General features: G+C 40.1%; 1 protein-coding gene across 2 annotated transcripts in view; it reads right to left on the bottom strand.

Moving 5' to 3' along the window:
* LOC148842381 (K(+) efflux antiporter 4-like) overlaps positions 1–19,917 on the bottom strand; it is a 55,878-nt gene that overhangs the window by 21,411 nt on the left and 14,550 nt on the right. For both annotated transcript variants that reach the window (XM_088957756.1, XM_088957757.1), the window contains exons 3-10: positions 19,001–19,059; positions 18,760–18,838; positions 18,462–18,523; positions 18,297–18,372; positions 18,057–18,131; positions 4,704–4,775; positions 4,490–4,573; positions 3,536–3,604 (exon numbers count right to left, since the gene is read on the bottom strand). In XM_088957756.1, coding sequence (XP_088813882.1) covers positions 3,536–3,604; positions 4,490–4,573; positions 4,704–4,775; positions 18,057–18,131; positions 18,297–18,372; positions 18,462–18,523; positions 18,760–18,838; positions 19,001–19,059 — 576 coding nt within the window. The remainder of the gene's footprint in view (positions 1–3,535; positions 3,605–4,489; positions 4,574–4,703; positions 4,776–18,056; positions 18,132–18,296; positions 18,373–18,461; positions 18,524–18,759; positions 18,839–19,000; positions 19,060–19,917) is intronic.

Raw genomic sequence — 19,917 nt, 5'->3', positions numbered from 1 at the left:
AATAGAACTCTAATAGAGTTCGTCTTGGCAACGGGTGCAAAAGTCTCTGCATAATCAACTCCGTACACTTGTGTAAACCCCTTTGCCACTAAACGAGCTTTATACCTCTCCATCGTGCCATCAACCCTATGTTTGACTGTGAACACCCATTTACATCCAGCTGGATCCTTTCCCTTAGGAAGATCTACATGTTCCCATGTACCATTTTTATGAAGGGCATTAATTTATTCCTTCATAGCATATGTCCATTCAGGTACTGAAAGAGCTTCTGCCACATTCTTAGGGATAGGAACACTGTCAATGGATGTGAGAAAGGCTCGAAGAGAGGGTGAAATGTTTTCATAGGAAACAAAGTGGAAAATGAGGTGTTTAGTGGTGCACGATCTAACACCTTTCCTGTGAGCAATATGAAGGTCAAGGTCATTAGCAACAGAGGTATCAATTGCAATGGGGTCAGGAACATCAATGGGAACCAAGATACCTGAGTGAGCATGATCTGTCCCCGAAGAGTTTAATGGCACTGGAGGAACAATTTTTAGATTCTCCACAGCTCTTGAATTTGGTTGGCCTTTGTGCTGATGGAAGAAGACACGAAAAGGAGGATCAGGAAGACGAGGGAGTTGAACCAGTTTCTCCTCATTCCTACTCCCCCCCCGAGGAGAAACAGGGAAAAAGGGCTCACTCTCAAAGAAAGGAACATCCATGGAAACATAGAATTTCCGAGAGACATGATCAAAACAACGGTATCCCTTCTGAGTGAAAGAGTACCCAGGAATATGAAAAGAATAGCACGAGGATCCAATTTCCCATGAGTGGGGGACAAATTTTGGACAAAGCAATGACAGCCAAACACACGAGGAGGAATGAGAAGAAGGGAGGCCTTAGGAAAGAGAAGCTGATGTGGGGCTTTGCACTCTAACCAACGAGAGGGCATACGGTTGATGAGGTAGGTAGCACAAAGGACAGCCTCAAGCCAAAAGCGTTTTGTGACATTCATATGGAGTAGTCAACCCTAGGCCACTTCAAGGAGGTGTTGGTTCTTTCTTTCAGCAACACCATTTTGTTGTGGTGTTCGGGCACAAGAGCTACGGTGAAGAGAACCACATGACGCAAAAAATTCTGTGAGATCACTATGAAAATACTCTTTGGCATTATTTGACTGAAAAATTTAGATTTCAGTTTGAAATTGGGTGAAGATCATCCGCTGAAAAATCTTGGATAATTTTTGGTATTTCATCCCTGGTTCGCAAGGGATATACCCATGTATATCTAGAATAGTCATCGATAATGGTAGTAAAATACTTGTAGCCACTCTTAGATGGTAAAGTAACAGGGCCTCACACATCAGAATGAACAATGTGAAAAGGAAATTCAGATTTATTATTTGTTGGAAGAAAATGAGTTCTACACTGCTTACTCAATTGACAAGTTTGACAAGAGAAATCTGAAACGGACACTGATTTAAACAATTCTAGAAACACCACTTTCAAAGACTCAAAAGATAAATGACCAAGACAACATTGCCATAAATAAACTTGACTCTTAGACTCTGATTTGAAGACCAGCCTTATTCTCCAACATGTAAAGTCCATCAACCATACATCCTCTACCAATCGTCCTCCCCGAGGCCGGATCCTGGATCACACAGTAAGAAGGGAAAAAGGTCACTGAGCAATTTAAGGAATTAGTAATACTACTAGTAGAGAACAAATTAAGAGGAACTTTCAGAACATGTAAAACATCTGAGAGGGTAAGGCCAAGAGGGAGAGAAATGGTTCCTTGACCAGCTATGGTAGTATATGATCCATCAGCTAGTCTCACCTTGTCTCTTCCAGAAAGAAGGTGATAGGTTTGAAAGTAAGAAGACGTACCAATCATGTGTTTTCACGCTCCTGAATCAATGATCCAGGGAGCGTCAGGGTTATGAGAAGCAACATGGAAAGTTGTGGCAGAGTTGCCTAATGTAGACGTAAATGAAGTTGAGGGAGGAGCATCCATTTGACAAATCGCTCTACCATAGAACTCTAAATGGCCCAGAAGGAATTTATAATATCCTCCCTTGGGTTAGATCCAGATGAATGTGCCTGAGTCACAATATGAATGGGGGGCTGATTCTCCTGAGTAGCCATGTTTGCCATAGTGTGTTTTCTTGTACCTTGCTGTCTTGACTTTTTATTCATATCTGAACCTTGCTTCTTATTCAGATCTTGAGTCCATTTTGACTTTTTATTCATAACAGCCATGGGAAAGGATAGGTCCACACCCCCACTCATTCCATTCAGCATTGAGGAAACATCGGATGTAGCAGAATCTTCACAACTCATGATTTCAGATTCAAAAGCAACTCTTAAATGGGGTACACAGCCTTAAAGTGTTGTTATAGGTCCGGTTACAGCACTAAAAGGTCATTCCTTGACTTACAAGTTCAACACAAGTGTTGTCACAGTGCATACAGGTTATCTCTTGACATACGCATCAACAGGACTACTGTTACAGCAAGTACTGGTCACTTTCTGACCTTCAGTTCACCATAAAAGCTGTTGTTGCAGCACACAAGAAGTACTGGTCATTTTCTGACCCACAGTTCTCCATAAAAGCTGCTGTTGCAGCACACAAAAAAGGTCCTCACGACCTACAGTTTCACAGGGATCAGTCGACCTCACAAAAAAGGAAAGAAAGAGGTGTTGATCACCTCACATCCAATCGGCAGACCTAGTACAGGTTCTGCCCTGGCACACGACCAGAAAAAGAAAAAGGTAAGAGAGAGAGAGAGAGAGAGAGAGAAAGGTTACTTCAATGTGTGAGATCTTTAATCAGCCGAACAACAGATGAGGGCGACAGATCTGGAAATCTGGTGCGAAGAAAAAAAAAGACTGTTCACTCGACTTCTCCTTTCAGATCTGGTAGTCCCACTCTGATACCATGTTATGCATGAGAGAAGAGTGAAAGAAGAGAGAAAAAAGAGAGGAGAGAACTGAGAGCTCAAAAGATTGCTGCTGGCGGCGTAGCCTTTTAATATATATACTAGGGCGACGGCAACTAAAATAAAAAGGAGCAAAAGTACAATAGTACCCCTGCAGTAATATACGTAGGAAAAATAACAGCTGTTAACAGAAAGTTCATTCCAGAGAGTGGTGGCAACGCTATTCCTGGCTTACAGATCAAGATTTCTTCAAATTGATGCCTCACCATGCCTATTTTGAGTTTTTGATTTTGTTTACCTAGAGGATGATAGAGATCTATGCTAAATCTGATTTTTGTATCTTTGTCATACATCCCAGGGTGTACAGTCCCTCATAGTACATGACCATACCTCTATATGCAGGATGATTTTGGAATGAAATACAATAACTTATGTTTATATAAAAAATCACCACTGTAAATATCTTTTTCTTTAGTGCTTATGACTAATCCAAACATACTGAAAGATCAATGCATATCTAATCTTGGAAACGATTTCAAGCATGTCATTGATAAGTACACAAATTTACTAGCAAATCAATAGTCAGGAATAAAAACATGTATCAGAAAGTACCACTGCAGTTGAAGACATTGACAAGAATGCACCTACAAATACCCCCTCAGAAGGTTTACCACCACATAACTGCAGAAACATACAGTTGCATATATCAGGACCAAGGGAAAGAGAAACAGAAAAGATCCCTAGAAACATTCTAAAAGTTCTGCAAGCCCAAAAGGAGAAACTAAGAAATTATAAGGCATGCAATGGAGTAAATCCATGGACCCATAAACCTTAGAGTACAGCATGAGCAAATAGGATAGAAGAAAATAGAAGCAAGAAAGGGTAATCCCCAGCTTCTTTTTGTGTATTATGTGTTAAATATACATGAACCTTGAAACCATGTTGAGACGTTAGAGTTGCTGGATTGGGAGAACCTCAATTTTATCAAAACAACTAAAAACCTCAACCACCAATGCTATGAGGTAAAAATGTACAAGAAGGTGCCGTTGGACCATAAGAAATTATAACAAATGGATAAATGGTCAAAACCTTGCATGCATAATATGGTTAATGAAGATTTCTTTCTCACATTACTTGCTACTTTATTTTAAGGAGAAACTCATAAATTTGATTAAATCAAAATTTTCTGTGATCACCTCAAATTTTAAGAAGTGGCAAGAATTACCTAGTCCACAAACCATACCAAGTCCTGCTTTTAGTCCTTAATTCAAAAAAAAAAAAAAAAACAAAAAAAGGGAAGACCCTAGAGCAGTCTCTCTAAGAAATTTTGTATCAGAGTAGTATTTATAATGTTAACTGGTTAATTCAATTCTGGTTTCAAATTATGGACATATACTGCACCTATGTGGAGAAAGGCAACAAAATCATTTTTCAGTTGTACCCATGCTTAGAAAAGTTATTTTAGATTTAAGGTGTAATACTTTTGGTAAAGGTACTGATCCATGGTTGAAATATGGCATTACTAAAATATCAATAAATGAAATAGTTGAGAACCATTAGACATACTGAAGCAGTTATGCCACACAAGCACATAAATAGGAAGATTTGGAGTAGACCACCTAAAACAGCAACTGCTCGAACAACCCGGAGCTGAAAATGTTTGGGAAAGACAACATTGATAAGAAAGGAATAAATAATGAGATCAATGTCATAGGTTAATATGTACAAGTTCTAGAGTTGGAAAGAGAAGGACATGCAATAAAGGTTTTTACAAGCCAACCTTTGTTACTGAGAACTCCAGACCCAAAGCAAAAAGAAGAAAAATTACACCAAACTGTGCTACTGTTTCAACCTGCACATCCAAACATCAGTCTGAAAGGGGACAGCTGTATGCGAATAATATGAAGACATAAAAATCACACATTCAATTGAGACATGGAACCTTATATAAAGTATTCCAATAATGATAGTATGAAAATGATCTCTTATTCATTGCAAAGAAGTCTTACATGGTAATAACTCATGTCAGACATCCACCTTACCAACCCAAATCTGCTATCCAATATCCTCTCCAACAAATAATTTTTTTATAGATCTCTCCAACAAAGAATTGCCTGTTTTATGCATTCATGAGCATATTTCTTCATTTGTCTTCCCATGGAAGAAATAAAGATATATGGTGTACATGAACCAAAAAAAATGTTTATATTTCTGTGAATGATCCACAAAATATAAACATGCTTATGTGTGTTTTAAGTTTCCTAATTGGATCAAGTAGGGAGCTTTTCAATGGCTCTGCCACGTGGATGGATGCTCCATCCAATACAGACCATGTATCAAGTAGGGAACCTTCTGGATTGGCCATATGTTTCATCTCCCTATCCGCATTAACCTGATACCCCACTTTGTTTTGATCATTTAGACAACTAATTATTCCCATACAAAGTTTTACCTTCTTTAATATGAAACTCTCCCAATCTACATTAACCTAATACCCCACTCTGTTTTTTTTTTTCTATTTTTTGAGAAAAGTTGACTGATTTCACTTAACAAAAAGAGAGGCACACAAGAGGGGTGTACAAGGAGAAAAAGAAAGAAAAACAGGGATCAGACCCCTGAGAATTACACAGGGGGGATTTTATCGCAGTACAGAACTTCTAAAAGAGCACCTAATTTTGCTAACCCATCTGCAAGAGCATTGAGCTCCCTTGGGATCCAGTACAAGTTTGCATTTGAAGCAGCCAATAAATCCCTTGCTTCTGCTAGGGAGTGACTGAGTCTCCATGGTCCAGCCTCCTGTCTTCCTAGCCTTTTTATGGTGTTGGCTGAATCTCCCTCTATGGTTAAGTTCTGAATGCCTATCCGGTTGATTTAAGCGGATCCCCGTAAGTGCAGCCATCACTTCAGCCTTAGTAGAGTCAGCTGTACCTATCGGTCCGCTGTACACCCAGCAGATGTTTCCATTTTCATCCCTTAGTTCTCCTCCAATACCAGCAGATCCGGGGTTACCTGAAGCACTTCCGTCGAAGCTTAGGGTCCATGTTTCTTCCATCCTAAGGGGAAGCCTCCTGTAGATTGGGGGGAAGGAGGGGGGGAGGAGGAGAAAAGGAAGAGACCAGCGTCCCTGTTGAGGTCATTTATGGAGACTCTTTTAAACTTGTCTGAACTGGCTGCCACTGATTACAGAGATAGGGGAAGGCCTTGATCTTGCCCTATTCTCAAAAAGGCAGTTGTTCCTTTCTTTAAACTCCACAAAGCACAGCATGCAGCATTATTTGCCAAAACACCTTGCCTCTCTTGCTCAATCCTTTGCCTTGCCACTGGTGAATCAGGTTGTGAAGTTGATTTGGAGAAGCCCAGCTATACCAAGCTAGCTGGAGGAAATGACACCAAATGTCTCTGGTTTCCTGACAGTGGATGAAGAGGTGATCAGTTGTTTCCCCTTCTCTCAGGCAAAGGATGCAGACATGGGGGGAGATAGCTAGTCTGCCAAGGTTCTTCTTTTGAAGCAGCTCACAAGTGTTTATCCTATTCAGGTAGGCTTCCCATACAAAATAACACACACTGGAGGGGATGTAATTGCACCAGACCTTCTTGAAAGGAAAATTATAACTCTTCTCTTCTGTGACCAGAACCCTGAAGAAGGATTTGGAAGAGAACTCACCTATGGGGTGGGGTTTCCAGACATGGGAATCTAGAGAGTTAGGAGAGATGTAAACTTTTCTGAGAGAGAGAAGGAGCTCAGTTAGATCACTGATCTCCGAATCCCTTAAAGGTCTTCTAAGGTTCAAGTTAATATTGCTCACAGTGGGGGAGAAAGAGAGGCACTGGGAAATGGTAGCTTCCTTGTTAAGAGTGGTTAAAAAGTCTGGGGTAGGCATCAGCTAAAGTAGAGTTGCCCCACCACAGATCAGTCCAAAATTTTACTCTAGTACCATTACCCACGTTAAACCTTACATGTGGAGAAAAACTGTTATAAGTTGAGATGATACCTTTCCAAAGACTTGATGAAACTACTCGGTTTGAATGAAGATTGCAGTCCCAACTGTTGGTGTCCAACCCATATTTGCTGATGATGACAGCTACCAATAGAGAGTTTGGCTCTGTAGGGAATCTCCATAGCCATTTTCCAAGAAGGGAGGTATTCTTCTCTTTTAGGTTACCAATTCCCAAACCTCCGGCCTCTTTAGGTTTACAGGTCTGAGTCCAGCTCACTAGATGATTTCCTTTCTCCCTCCACCTTCCCAGAGGAAGTCTCTTTGCAGCCTCTCAATTTGGATTCTGATTCAAGAGAAGTCTTAATGAGTGTAAGTCTCCCCCCTTTTGATAGGTAACACCATTTCCAAGTGGCTAATTTCTTTTCACACTTTTCCAACACTGGCTCCCAAAAGCTTTGACTTCTGGGGTTCTCACCCAAGGGAAAACCTAAATAAATAATGGGAAGATTTTCCATTCTGCAGTTCAGAACTTCTTTAATGCATTCCAAAAGAGCTTCTTCATCTGAATTAATAGTTGCTATACTACTCTTTGTGTAATTGACCCTCAGCCCAGTTACTAGTTCGAAGCAATTCAGAACCCTTTTCACATTGGTTACATTCTCCATAGTAATAATATCATCTGCAAATTGGAGGTGGGAGATGTTGAGGACTTCTCTTCCTACTTCAAAAACCTTTTATTAAATTTAGGTTTTTTGCATTGTCTACTAATTGATTAAAGACATCCATCATCAATGTAAAAAGAAAAGGGGAGAGAAGACATCCCTGTCGAAGACCTCTGCTTGCCTTGAAATATCCTTCTGATTCTCCGTTCAAGAGTATTGAAAACCATGTTGAGCTAACCATTTTGCACCGAAACCCCTCAGTTTCAAAACATCAAGGAGGCAATCCCAATCCACTTTGTGATACGCCTTTTCAAGATCTTCCACTCTTCTTTCTTCAACACATTCGTTTGCTATTAAGATGCTGTCCACGATTTGACTACCTCTCACAAAGGTAAACTGATTAGATGAGACTAGATCTCCTAGGCTTTCTTTGATCCTATTTGCCAACACCTTTGTCTAGTTTATACACACTCCCTACTATGCTTATTGGCCTAAAATCTTTTACTTCCAAGACACCTCCTTTCTTCAGAATGAGACAGATAAAGGTGGAGTTGTTACCTTTATTTACAACATCCGAAGAGTGGAATTCCTTAAAAACCTCCATGAGATCATTTTTTACTATATCCCAACAGATCTGGAAGAAAAATATGGGAAAACCATCTGGTCCTGAGGCTCTGTCCCCGTCCATGTCAAAAACTGCTTTCCTTACTTCTTGCTCCTGAAAGTCTTTTTCAAGCCAGCTCCTCTTTTCTTCTGTTAGGGTTGGCCCTTCCCAACTTAGTGTCAGACTTCTGAAGTTTTCTTTAGAATAGAAATCTTTGAAGTGGTTAAGAAAACTTTCTGTTATCTCATCCGCATCTTCCACTTCCCTTTGATGTACTTTAATTTTTGAGATGTGGTTTTTCCTGCGCCTCCCTGAAGTGTAATTATGGAAGAACTTTGAGTTATTGTCTCTTTCCATCAACCATCTGATCCTAGATCTTTTTCTCCAAAAGATTTCTTCCCTTCTGTTATGCAGGAGAGAAGAGTGAAAGAAGAGAGAAAACAGAGAGAAGAGAGAAGAGAGAATTAAAAGCTGAAAATATTGATGCTGGCGGCGCAGCATTTTAATATATATACTAGGGCAACAACAACTAAAATAAAAAGGAGCAAAAGTACAATAGTACCCCTGTGGTACTATACAAAGGAAAAATAACAGCTGTTAACACTCCCCCTCAAGTTGGGACATAGATGTCAATAATGCCCAACTTGTCACATAAATCATGATGTCTTGAGTGATGTAGTCCTTTTGTAAAGATGTCTGCAAGTTGATCCTCAGAGCTAACAAAGGGAGTACACACTTCCCCAGTGATAACTTTCTCTATGATAAAATGCTCGTCGACTTCGATGTGTTTAGTTCTATTATGTAGCACAGGGTTAGCAACAATGTTTATGGTTGCTTCGTTTTCACAAAATAGGGTCATAGGTTTGTCCACTGGAAAACGCAAATAACTCAGAAGATTCTTTATCCACATAATTTCAGCCACTCCATGAGTGACTGCTCGATATTCAGCTTCAGCACTGGATCTAGCCACCACACTTTGCTTTTTGCTTCTCCAAGTAACTAGATTTCCTCCTATGAAGGTATAGTAGCCACTAGTTGACTTTCTGTCATTTAGGGATCCTGCCCAATCAGCATCAGCATACACTTCAACTTTTAAATGTCCGTGCCTTTGAAACAACAAGCCAGCACCTGGAAACCTTTTAAGATATCAAAGGATTCTTTCTATTGCTTCAAGATGAGTGGTCATAGGGGCATGCATAAACTGGCTAAGGACACCAACTGCATAAGTAATGTCTGGGCGGGTCATAGAAAGATATAACAATCTCCCTATAAGTCTCTGAAATTGTTTCACATCCTTGATAGGTTCACCTTGGCTGCGACCTAATTTATGGTTAGGATCAATGAGGGAGTCAACTGGTTTCACTCCCATTTATTCTGTATCCTGGAGTAAATCTAGGACATACTTTCTTTGGGAAATGAAGATACCCGTTTTTGAGCGGGCAACTTCAATTCCTAGGAAATATCTTAGAGGACCTAGATCCTTCAAACTGTGTGGCAAGAAAACTCTTCAACTTTTGGATTTCATCCTTCCAGTCGCCAGTGATAACTATATCATCAGCATATACTATCAAAGCATTAATTTTACATTCTCCTCTTTTCACAAACAATGTGTGATCAGACTGACATTGCTTGTATCCTTTCTGTTGAACCAGGCTCCAGGTGATTGTTTCAGCTCGTATAAAGACTTCTTCAACCTGAACACCTTTTGTTCATTGCCTTGAGCCTGAAAACCAGAGGGTTGTATCATGTAAACTTCCTCTTCAAGGTCACCATTCAAGAACTCATTCTTGATATCAAGCTGATGTAGATCCTAGTCAAGATTAGCAGCAAGAGAGAATAGAACTCTAATGGAGTTCATCTTGGCAATGGGTGCAAAAGTCTTTGCATAATCAACTCCGTACACTTGTGTAAACCCCTTTGCCACTAAACAAGCTTTATACCTCTCCATCGTGCCACCATCTCCATCGTGCCGCCATCAGCCCTATGTTTGGCTGTGAACACCGATTTACATCCAACTAGATCCTTTCCCTTAGGAAGATCTACAAATTCCCATGTGCCATTTTATGAAGGGCATTAATTTATTCCTTCATAGCATCTGTCCATTCAGGTACTGAAAGAGCTTCTGCCACACTCTTAGGGATAGGGACACTGTCAATGGATGTGAGAAAGGCTCGAAAGGATGGTGAAATGTTATCATAGGAAACAAAGTGGGAAATGGTGTGTTTAGTGGTGCACGATCTAACACCTTTCCTGTGAGCAATAGGAAGGTCAAGGTCATTAGCAACAGAGGTATCAATTGCAATGGGGTCAGGAACATCAATGGGAACCAAGATAACTGAGTGAGTATGATCTGCCCCCGAAGAGTTTAATGGCACTGGAGGAACAGTTTTTAGATTCTCCACAGCTCTTGAATTTGGTTGGCCTTTGTGACAACGAAAGAAGACACGAAAAGGAGGGAGATGAACCAGTGTCTCCTCATTCCTACTCTCCCCCTATGGAGAAACAGGGAAAAAAGGCTCACTCTCAAAGAAAGAGACATTCATGGAAACATAGAATTTCCAAGAAACAGGATCAAAACAACGGTATCCCTTTTGAGTGAAGGAGTATCCCAGGAATATGCAAGGAATGGCACAAGGATCCAATTTCCCACTTGTAGGGGACAAATTTTGGACAAAGCAATGACAACCAAACACACGAGGAGGAATGGAAAGGAGGGGGGCCTTAGGAAAGAAAAGCTGATGTGGGGCTTTGCACTCTAACCAACGAGAGGGCATACGGTTGATGAGGTGGGTAGCACAAAGGACAGCCTCAAGGCAAAAGCGTTTTGTGACATTCATATGGAGTAGTAAACCCCGAGCCACTTCAAGGAGGTGATGGTTCTTTATTTCGGTAACACCATTTTATTGTGGTGTTCGGGAACAAGAGCTACGATAAAGTGAACCACGTGACGCAAAAAATTCCATGAGATCACTATGAAAATACTCTTTGGCATTATCTGACTGGAAAAAATTGGATTTCAGTTTGAAATTGGGTGAAGACCATCCATTAAAAATCTTGGATAATTTTTGGTACTTCATCCCTGGTCTCCATAGGATATACCCATGTATATCTAGAATAATCATTGATAATAATAATAAAATACTTGTAGCCGCTCTTAGATGGTAAAGTAACAGGGCCCCACATATCAGAATGAATAATGTGAAAAGAAAATTCGGATTTATTATTTTTTGAAAGAAAATGAGTTCTACACTGCTTACTCAATTGACAAGTTTGACATGAGAAATCTGAAACAGACACTGACTTAAACAATTCTGGAAACACCACTTTCAAAGACTCGAACGATAAATGACCAAGGCGACAATGCCATAAATAAACTTGACTCTTATAGGACTGACTCTTAGACTCTGTGACATGAAGACCAACCTTATTCTCTAGCATGTAAAGTCCATCAACCATACATCCTCTACCAATCGTCCTCCTCGAGGCCGGATCCTGAATCACACAATAAGAAGGGAAAAAGGTTACTGAGCAGTTTAAGGAATTAGTAATACTACTAACAGAGAACAAATTAATGGGAACTTTCAGAACATGTAAAACATCCGAGAGGGTAAGACCGAGAGGGAGAGAAATGGTTCCTTGACCAGCTATGGTAGTATATGATCCATCAGCTAGTCTCACCGTGTATCTTCCAGAAAAAAGGTGATAGGTTTGAAAGTAAGAGGACGTACCAGTCATGTGTTTTCACACTCCTGAATCAATGATCCAGGTTGTGTCAAAGTTATGAGAAGCAACATGGAAAGTTGTGGCAGAGTTACCTGATGTAGACGCAAATGAAGTTGAGGGAGGAGCATCCATCTGACGAATTGCTCTACCATAGAGCTCTAAATGGTCACGGAAGGAATTTATAATATCCTCCCTTGGGTCAGATTCAGATGAATGTGTCTGAGTCACAATATGAATGGGGGGTTGATTCTCCTGAGTAGCCATGTTTGCTATAGTGTGTTTTCTTGTACCTTGCTGTCTTGACTTTTTATTCATATTTGAACCTTGCTTCTTATTCAGATCTTGAGCCCATTTCGGCTTCCATGAAGATCCTAGCATGCGTCTCGGGTGTGTCGGGGTTTCTGGCAATGAGTACACCACAATTTGTCTTTGTCATCCATCTTTTTTTGAAGATCTCCCTTCCTAGAAGTATTTCCCCCACTGGTAATAACACTCTCTTTCGCTGTCAATACAACTGCATCTCCTCCAGAACTATTCATCAAATTCCTTCTGCTTTCTTCTGATTGCACAGGAGTATAAACTTCCTGAACTGATGAAAGATCCTTGCTACCTAGGATCTGGACTCCAATAGATTCATGTGTAGGGTTCAAACCATGTAAGAAAGCAAACACTCTCTGCTGGGAGACGAGTTTTTTGTACAGTTTTGAATCTTCATCACACTTTCAGTCCACACTCTGATAATGATCTAACTCCTTCCAGGCAGAGGTCAAGTCTGAGTAGTACACAGATAGAGACCTCTACCCCTATTTACAAGTAGATGATTTTGCCTGTAGTTGATAGATTTTTGCATAGTGTCGCAGTTCCAAATATTTTGATTTGGCTTGTTCCCAGATCTCATTTGTCGTTTCAACCCACATGAAATTCCTTCTTATTTGAGATTGCATAGAAACTAAAAGCCAAGACATGACCATGCTGTTTTCCTGGTTCCATTTGTCATATTCAGCACTCGCAAAATGTGGTTATTTGATTCTCCAATTAATATAACCTATCTTTCCCCTTGTGGTGATGTACAGCTTGATCCCTCTTGACCACTCTAAATAATTTAAACCGTCAAGAGGGATAACAGCCATGGGAAATGATAGGTCCACACCCCCACTCATTCCATTCAGCATTGAGGAAACACCGGATGTAGCAGAATCTTCACCACTCATGATTTCAGATTCAAAAGCAACTCTTAAATGGGGTACACAGCCTTAAAGTGTTGTTATAGGTGCGGTTACAGTACTAAAAGGTCATTCCTTGACTTACAAGTTCAACACAAGTGTTGTCACAGTACACACAGGTCATCTCTTGACATACGCATCAACAGGACTACTGTTACAGCAAGTACTGGTCACATTCTGACCTTCAGTTCACCATAAAAGCTGTTTTTGCAGCACACAAGAAGTACTGGTCACTTTCTGACCCACAGTTCACCATAAAAGCTACTGTTGCAGCACATAAAAAAGGTCCTCACGGCCTACAGTTTCACAGGGCTCAGTCGACCTCACAAAAAAGGAAAGAAGAGGTATTGATCACCTCACATCCAATCGGCAGACCTAGTACAGGTTCTACCCTGGCACACGACCAGAAAAAAAAGGTAAGAGAGAGAGAGAGAGAAAGGTTACTTCAATGTGTGAGATCTTCAATCAGCCGAACAGCAGATGAGGGCAGCAGATCTGGAAATCTGGTGCGAAGAAAAAAAAGACTGTTAGCTCGACTTCTCCTTTCAGATCTGGTAGTCCCGCTCTGATACCATGTTATGCAGGAGAGAAGAGTGAAAGAAGAGAGAAAAGAGAGAGAAGAAGAGAGAAGAGAGAACTGAGAGCTCAAAAGATTGCTGCTGGCGGCGCAGCCTTTTAATATATATACTAGGGCAACAACAACTAAAATAAAAAAGGAGCAAAAGTACAATAGTACCCCTGCGGTACTATACATAGGAAAAATAACAGCTGTTAACACCTTCTAACAACATTCTCCCAGGAATTTCTTAGGACTTCTCTTCTCCTCTTTTCATCTCCATCCAGGTTACCTATTTGTTCCTTTTGGTTTAGGTCCTCGAGCTCTGAGAGAATTGCACTTTTCTCCTCTATAAAAAATTTGAATTCTTCTTTCCCCCAGGACTTCAGCTTTCTTTTTAGGTCTTTCAACTTCTGTAGGAGTCTGAAACCAGCCCATCCCTCTACTGAATATTCTTCCCACCAGAAAGTCACTTTCTTGTGAAAGTCCTTGTGCAAGGTCCACATTTTTTCCAGCCTAAATGGGGATTTTACTTTCAGAGTCTTATCTGTCTGCAAGACTAGTGGCCAGTGGTCTGAAGTACAACACGGTCTGATTTCTTGAATAAGATCTGGAAAACTTCTCAGCCCATTATGGAGAAACCAGAAATCTGTCAATTCTGCACCTTACTGGATTTTCTTGCAAGTTTGACCAGGTAAATTGGCCATTTTGAAGAGGGAGATCACAAAGGTTATGTCTGGATATGAATCTGGAGAATTCCCTCATGCTTCTGGTCACTGTTCTTCTGTTTGAGTTTTCTTAGGAGAATCTTGTGACATTGAAATCACCCCCTAAAGCCCAAGGGGTGTCATTGTGCTCTTGCAAAGAATCCAATTCTTCCCAAAAGTTCTGCCTATCCGAGGGGTTGTTTGGTCCATACTCTCCTGTCAGAATCCAACAAAACCCATCAGAATTGTTGGTAAACATAACTGAGATTGTATAATTTCCTTTATCTATCTCAATGCCTGTAACCTCCTCTTCATTCAAGGCCAATATAATTCCCCCCGAGGTGCCTACAGCTGGAGGACTGCCCATTTCTTTCCTCTGATTCCCCAATTTGCTCTCATCAACTTTCTGTCAAACACTTCTTTCTTAGTTTCTTGCAAAATGACTATGTCCGGCCTTTCTCTTCTTAAGGTGTCTTTTACCAGACTTCTTTTAATCTGGCCTCCCAATCCCCTGACGTTCCAGCTTAAGATCTTTATTGAGTCCTATTCACTGTTTTTCCCTTATCTGCCCTAAGACTTGAAGATCTGTTGTCAGTTACTCCCCATTGGAGTCTCTTTAATTCTCCTTTTGAGCTCCTCTTTCCACTCTTCCCTGTCATTTTTCCAGTTGCTGCCACTTCCCTTTTCTGTTCCTTGGTTTAGAAAGGTTTCCTTTTCTCCGCCTATCCCAATTTGCTTGCCATATCTAAAGTATCCTCTTCCAGTTGAACTTCCCTTCCATGGCTGTCCGGGAGCAGGGAATCACTGTTCGCCTTTGCTTGTCAGCTTTGGTTGACATACGGTTGGGACTGCCCTCCATTCAGACCTGAGAAGAAAAAATGGAACCATGATAGGGAAGATTTAAAACACTTTTTGAATGAAAAGAAGACAGCAAAGGAGAAGAGGGGGTGGGAGCTCTAGTATAAGAACAACATACGGTGGAAGGGGGCTTGGAATGGGATGTTGAGCCTCTCCCTCTTTCTTCCTCTAGGCTGGTTGTGTCACAGTTTTTTCTGTATTCTGAATCGACCAGGTGCATCTGTTCAAACATCTCGATGCTTTCCCACACTTCCTTTTCGGTAAAGAGCTTTTTCTCTCTTGAAAAGGCTACTTCCCTTGGATCGATCTCAACCTTTGAGGCATAGGAGCTTGAATCCTCTGTTTCTTCTAATTTGTACATCTCTGAGGAAGGAGATGAGCTGGACCTGTCTGATATGGAGGGAGGTCTATGAACATCTCTTTGATGCCTATTTGCGGATCCACAGAGATCCAGCTGTTTGAATTTTGAACTGTTGTTGGGCATGTGGCAAGGCCCACTCTGCTTTTCCGGCTCCTTTTTTTTAAGTGACCGAGAATGGGATTTCTTGGTAACAGAGGTTACCTTCTCAAGGGAGTTACTTCCTGTCCTGAGTAGCTCTTCTGGTTTCCAACAGTTTCCTGAAGTGGGTTTCGGCTATACAGGAGCCTTTGATCCTTCCCCAATAAGGGAATGATGAGTTGACTCGGCTTGAGGGGCAAGTGACTCAGTCGTTTTCTCCACCTCCACTGAAACGTAGAATCAGACATTTCTGTCTAGCAGGAGAACCGTTCGAGGGATCAAATGAACTCCATGGCTCTTCACTTTTATTCGAGCTGAGTTCAAATCTTGAAGGCTCTTCATTTTTGTCTATTTCCACTAGACCACCACACAGGTTTCCAATCAAGGAGAAATTTTCTTCCATCCAGAGGTGGAAGGGCAACCCATAGATTTTTACCCAGCCATTGAAGTTTAGACAATCTGAAACGGTGTTTATCATCGGAGAATATCGTTCTAAAAAGATTGGCTTTCCATACAGCAAAAAGTTTTCTAAACTGGCCCATCTTAGAACTAACTCCTCGGAGGGAGCAAAACCTACTGTTCGATTTGAGTCAAATGGGAAGAGTTTTAAGATCTCTCAGGCGTGAAAGTTGGCTGAGAGACCTAGTTCGACTTCTCCAAGACAGGGAGTCTGGTTTGGTGTAGGTGAACACTTGCTTCCAGTTTCCGAATGGTTTGTCTTGGTGTACCACTGAGATGAAAGAGCAGCCTCCAGCCTTTATGATCTTACTTCTTTTCTCAAGCTAGGGAAAAGGGTTTAGAATGGGGGAGGTAGGACAGAGGTTCTCTGTTTTAGGGACGAAAGCACTTAGCAGGTTTACAAAGATTTTCCAACCTTCACTTGAGTATTCTTCTGGGATGCAGATGTTTCTCCACTTGGAAGATTTCTCCCAGTTACTCAATCGAACGAATATCCCCCATTTATTCTCTTTTAGTTGGAGAATTAAGAATCCACCCTGATCATTTCGAAATTTCTTCTCGAGTGTTTGTTTCTGATTCTGGAGTACCTCTTGGAAAAAGTTTCTCCACCAATTTACTTCTTCAATAGAGAGAACTAGTCTCGTCCAGGAACCTCTGCTTCTTTTTGTTACCTCAAGAAGGTCTTCTTGATCTCCTAAAATTAACTCCAAGTCAAAAGTTTTTTGGCCGATTATGGCTACTCTTTTCCAAAGTTTCTCCATTCGCAAGTTGTTGTTGTTCTCTATTGAAACTGCCCTGAGATTTGTCGCCATTCACCACGAGTAAAAATCTGTGCGGTGGTCAGTTCACGCTCATCACATTGTGGAACAAACACCACAAGTACAGACGTATCTCGCCCACTAATATGCTATGTGTCTAGTTAAATTTTCAAGTGACTTCATTGGTAGATCTCTCTCTCTCTCTCTGCCTGCATCCCCCCACTCTGTATTGGTCATTTAGACAACTAATATTGGCCATATAGTGTACATGAACCAAAAGAAAATGTTTATATTTGTGTGAATGATCAGTAAAACATAAATGTGCTATTTATCAAAAACAATTTCCTAATTGGATCAAGTAGGGAGCTTTTCTATGGCTCTACCATGTGGATTAATGCTCCATCCAATACAAACCAAGTGCCAACTAGGGGACCTTCTGAATTGGCCATATGTTTCATCTCCCAATCCACATTAACCTAATACCCCGCTCTGTATTGGTCATTTAGACAACTAATATTTTCCATATAAGGTTTTACCTTCTTTAATATAAAACTCACCCTTGGAAAGTGCCTCTTTTTAGCACATGGTAAGGTCTTTTGGGCTAAAATTTGTTCCACGAATACAAGGTGGGGACCGGGAGTGTAACATGGAAAGCCTTTTTGGGTCTACACTTACACAAGGGTGTCGTCTAACTTCTTACTAAAAAAAAAAGGATGCCTAACTTCTTTTACATAAATCTACACTTTCCTACAAGTAGAACTCATTAAACAGACCACAAACTGCTTGCCCCACTCATTTGCTCGACAGGTGGTCAATAGGGAGCATATTGTCTAACTACTTAGTGTTCAAAATAGGGTGTCTAACTTCTTTTACATAAATCTACACTTTCCTACATCATTAAACAGACCACAAACTGCTTGGTTCACTCATTTGCTCAACAGGGGATCAATAAGGAACATATGTTTTGGAAAATCACCAATGTAAGATGAATGTAAAAAAGTCAAAGCAAAATATGGAGGAAGGGGATAGAAAGAATGATAGCCTAATATTTGAGTTTCCTTATTGTCCATAAAATTCTTTTTCACAATCAATAAAATTTACACTGTTACCGATAAAAAAACATATCACAAAATAAGACCAACTTACTTGCACCAGTTCACTAACAAAACTCAACCCTCCAGGTCCAATAACAGATCCTGCTAGCAAATATCCAGTAATAACCTGCAAGAAATTCAAAATGGATGAAATGCACTTCTATAAGTACATTATAGTAATTTTCATAGAAAATTTGAGGGAAGATGGATGTCGGTGCCACAATAACTTAGGGCATGCAGACATAAGAACAGTTCATTTGAACAAAGCATAGAGCAGAGATGGTGTTCTGACCGGTTGTCCAGCACAAGCGAAGGCCATTCCACCACAAGTAGCAGAAACAATAACAACTACCAGATCTGATATAAACCTTCAAAGAATGTAAGCTCAACAGTTTAGTAAAGCACAGATTGACATTAGTTACAAATTTAATTGTAACAAAGAAATAATTAAGGTTACCTCAAGTCCAGTTGTAGCACAGGATATTTGGATTTCGGATTGGATATAATGAAGACATTGTCCTGAAAAAGCAGTTCAAGCAGTTGCATTGGGCTATGTTTTTCTGATTGGTAATTGTTGAACTTTTATAAGATACAAGTAAAGAAGTATTTATGTACAAACTTGTTAAGAATTCCCATTTTTTGTACAAACTTGTTAAGAATTCCCATTTTTAATTACATCAGGACATGTTACCAACAAAGTAGTCCAGGTACAAAGTATCAAACTAAAACGTCATAGTTTTACATGCAAAATATACCCGACGATCAATTAGTGTTGGCATATCATCTGCCCGATTCTCATTATCCAAATTGAATACATCATGAAGTTGAAATGACCTATAATAAAAGACGCAAAGAGGTCAGTAGAATTCAAATTTCAGATAATAAAGCTTAAGTTTCAAAGGGATCTAAATTCCCCTTGTGCCAATAAAGAAAAATATCCAATGAAACACCAATTATGAAAATCATTTATTTATTTATTCACATTATAGAGCATACTTCTCCTCCTTGGTGTCATTTTTCTTGGGCTTGACTCTAGCTACAGTTTCCAGAACAGCCTGATGAACAAAAAAACAAAAAAATTATATATTCAGCAGAAGAATTATGACAAGTTCCATTATTCCATCAAACCAAGTATGAAGAGAAAGATAGCACAATCACTTAACATGGTATGTTCTCCTGCAACATAGTAAACATTCTTGAAATTCATATCAGTTTCAATTTTCAGATAAACATATATAATTCATAATTCTTAACAGAATTTGTCTTGACTGATAAACGAAAAAAGAAGACACTTTTGAAAAACAAGTCAACAACTGACGCATGGTTAAAATTGAGAATCAATCCAAGACAAAGTTGGCATTGCAAATCGGCAACCAATATTTACTAGGGTATAAGGTGCAACTTAAGTCAGATTCAATCCAAACAAAAAGCATCAGACTGGTTTTTTAAGACCTCAAGTACTTACTCCAGAAACCTAAAGCTATCTCAATGGTAGGTTGGCTCTTTTGTATATGTATATGGATGGACACATGTACAAACCCCAAAAGAGGTAAAGTTACCTTGCAGAAATAAGTCCTTTCTTGCTTACTGATTATTTATCTCTTTCACATTCTGCCAAGGAAGCGGATGAAATGGAGAAATACATGAGTGATTTTTTGTTATGAAAAGGTTGGAAGGGAGAATTGAAGATCCATGTAGGAAGAATGGAAAATCCATTGTGTTCAAAACTGGGTAGGTTTGTTTTCAACAGAGGATGGGAAGATCACTGGGAAAGTATGATTTCTAGAGCTTTGCCTAGAGTCACCTCAGACCACCACCCCATTAGATTAGGTTCAGAATCTTTCTTGCATGGTCCTTCACCCTTTAGAATTAAAATATGTGGCTGCCACATCCAGAATCTGTTCTCAGAGTGG

The sequence above is a fragment of the Nelumbo lutea genome, chromosome 8 (genome assembly GCF_056320005.1).
Source record: "Nelumbo lutea isolate HS-2025 chromosome 8, American lotus-T2T, whole genome shotgun sequence".
NCBI lineage: Eukaryota > Viridiplantae > Streptophyta > Magnoliopsida > Proteales > Nelumbonaceae > Nelumbo > Nelumbo lutea.
This window is presented reverse-complemented; position numbering and strand designations above follow the sequence as displayed.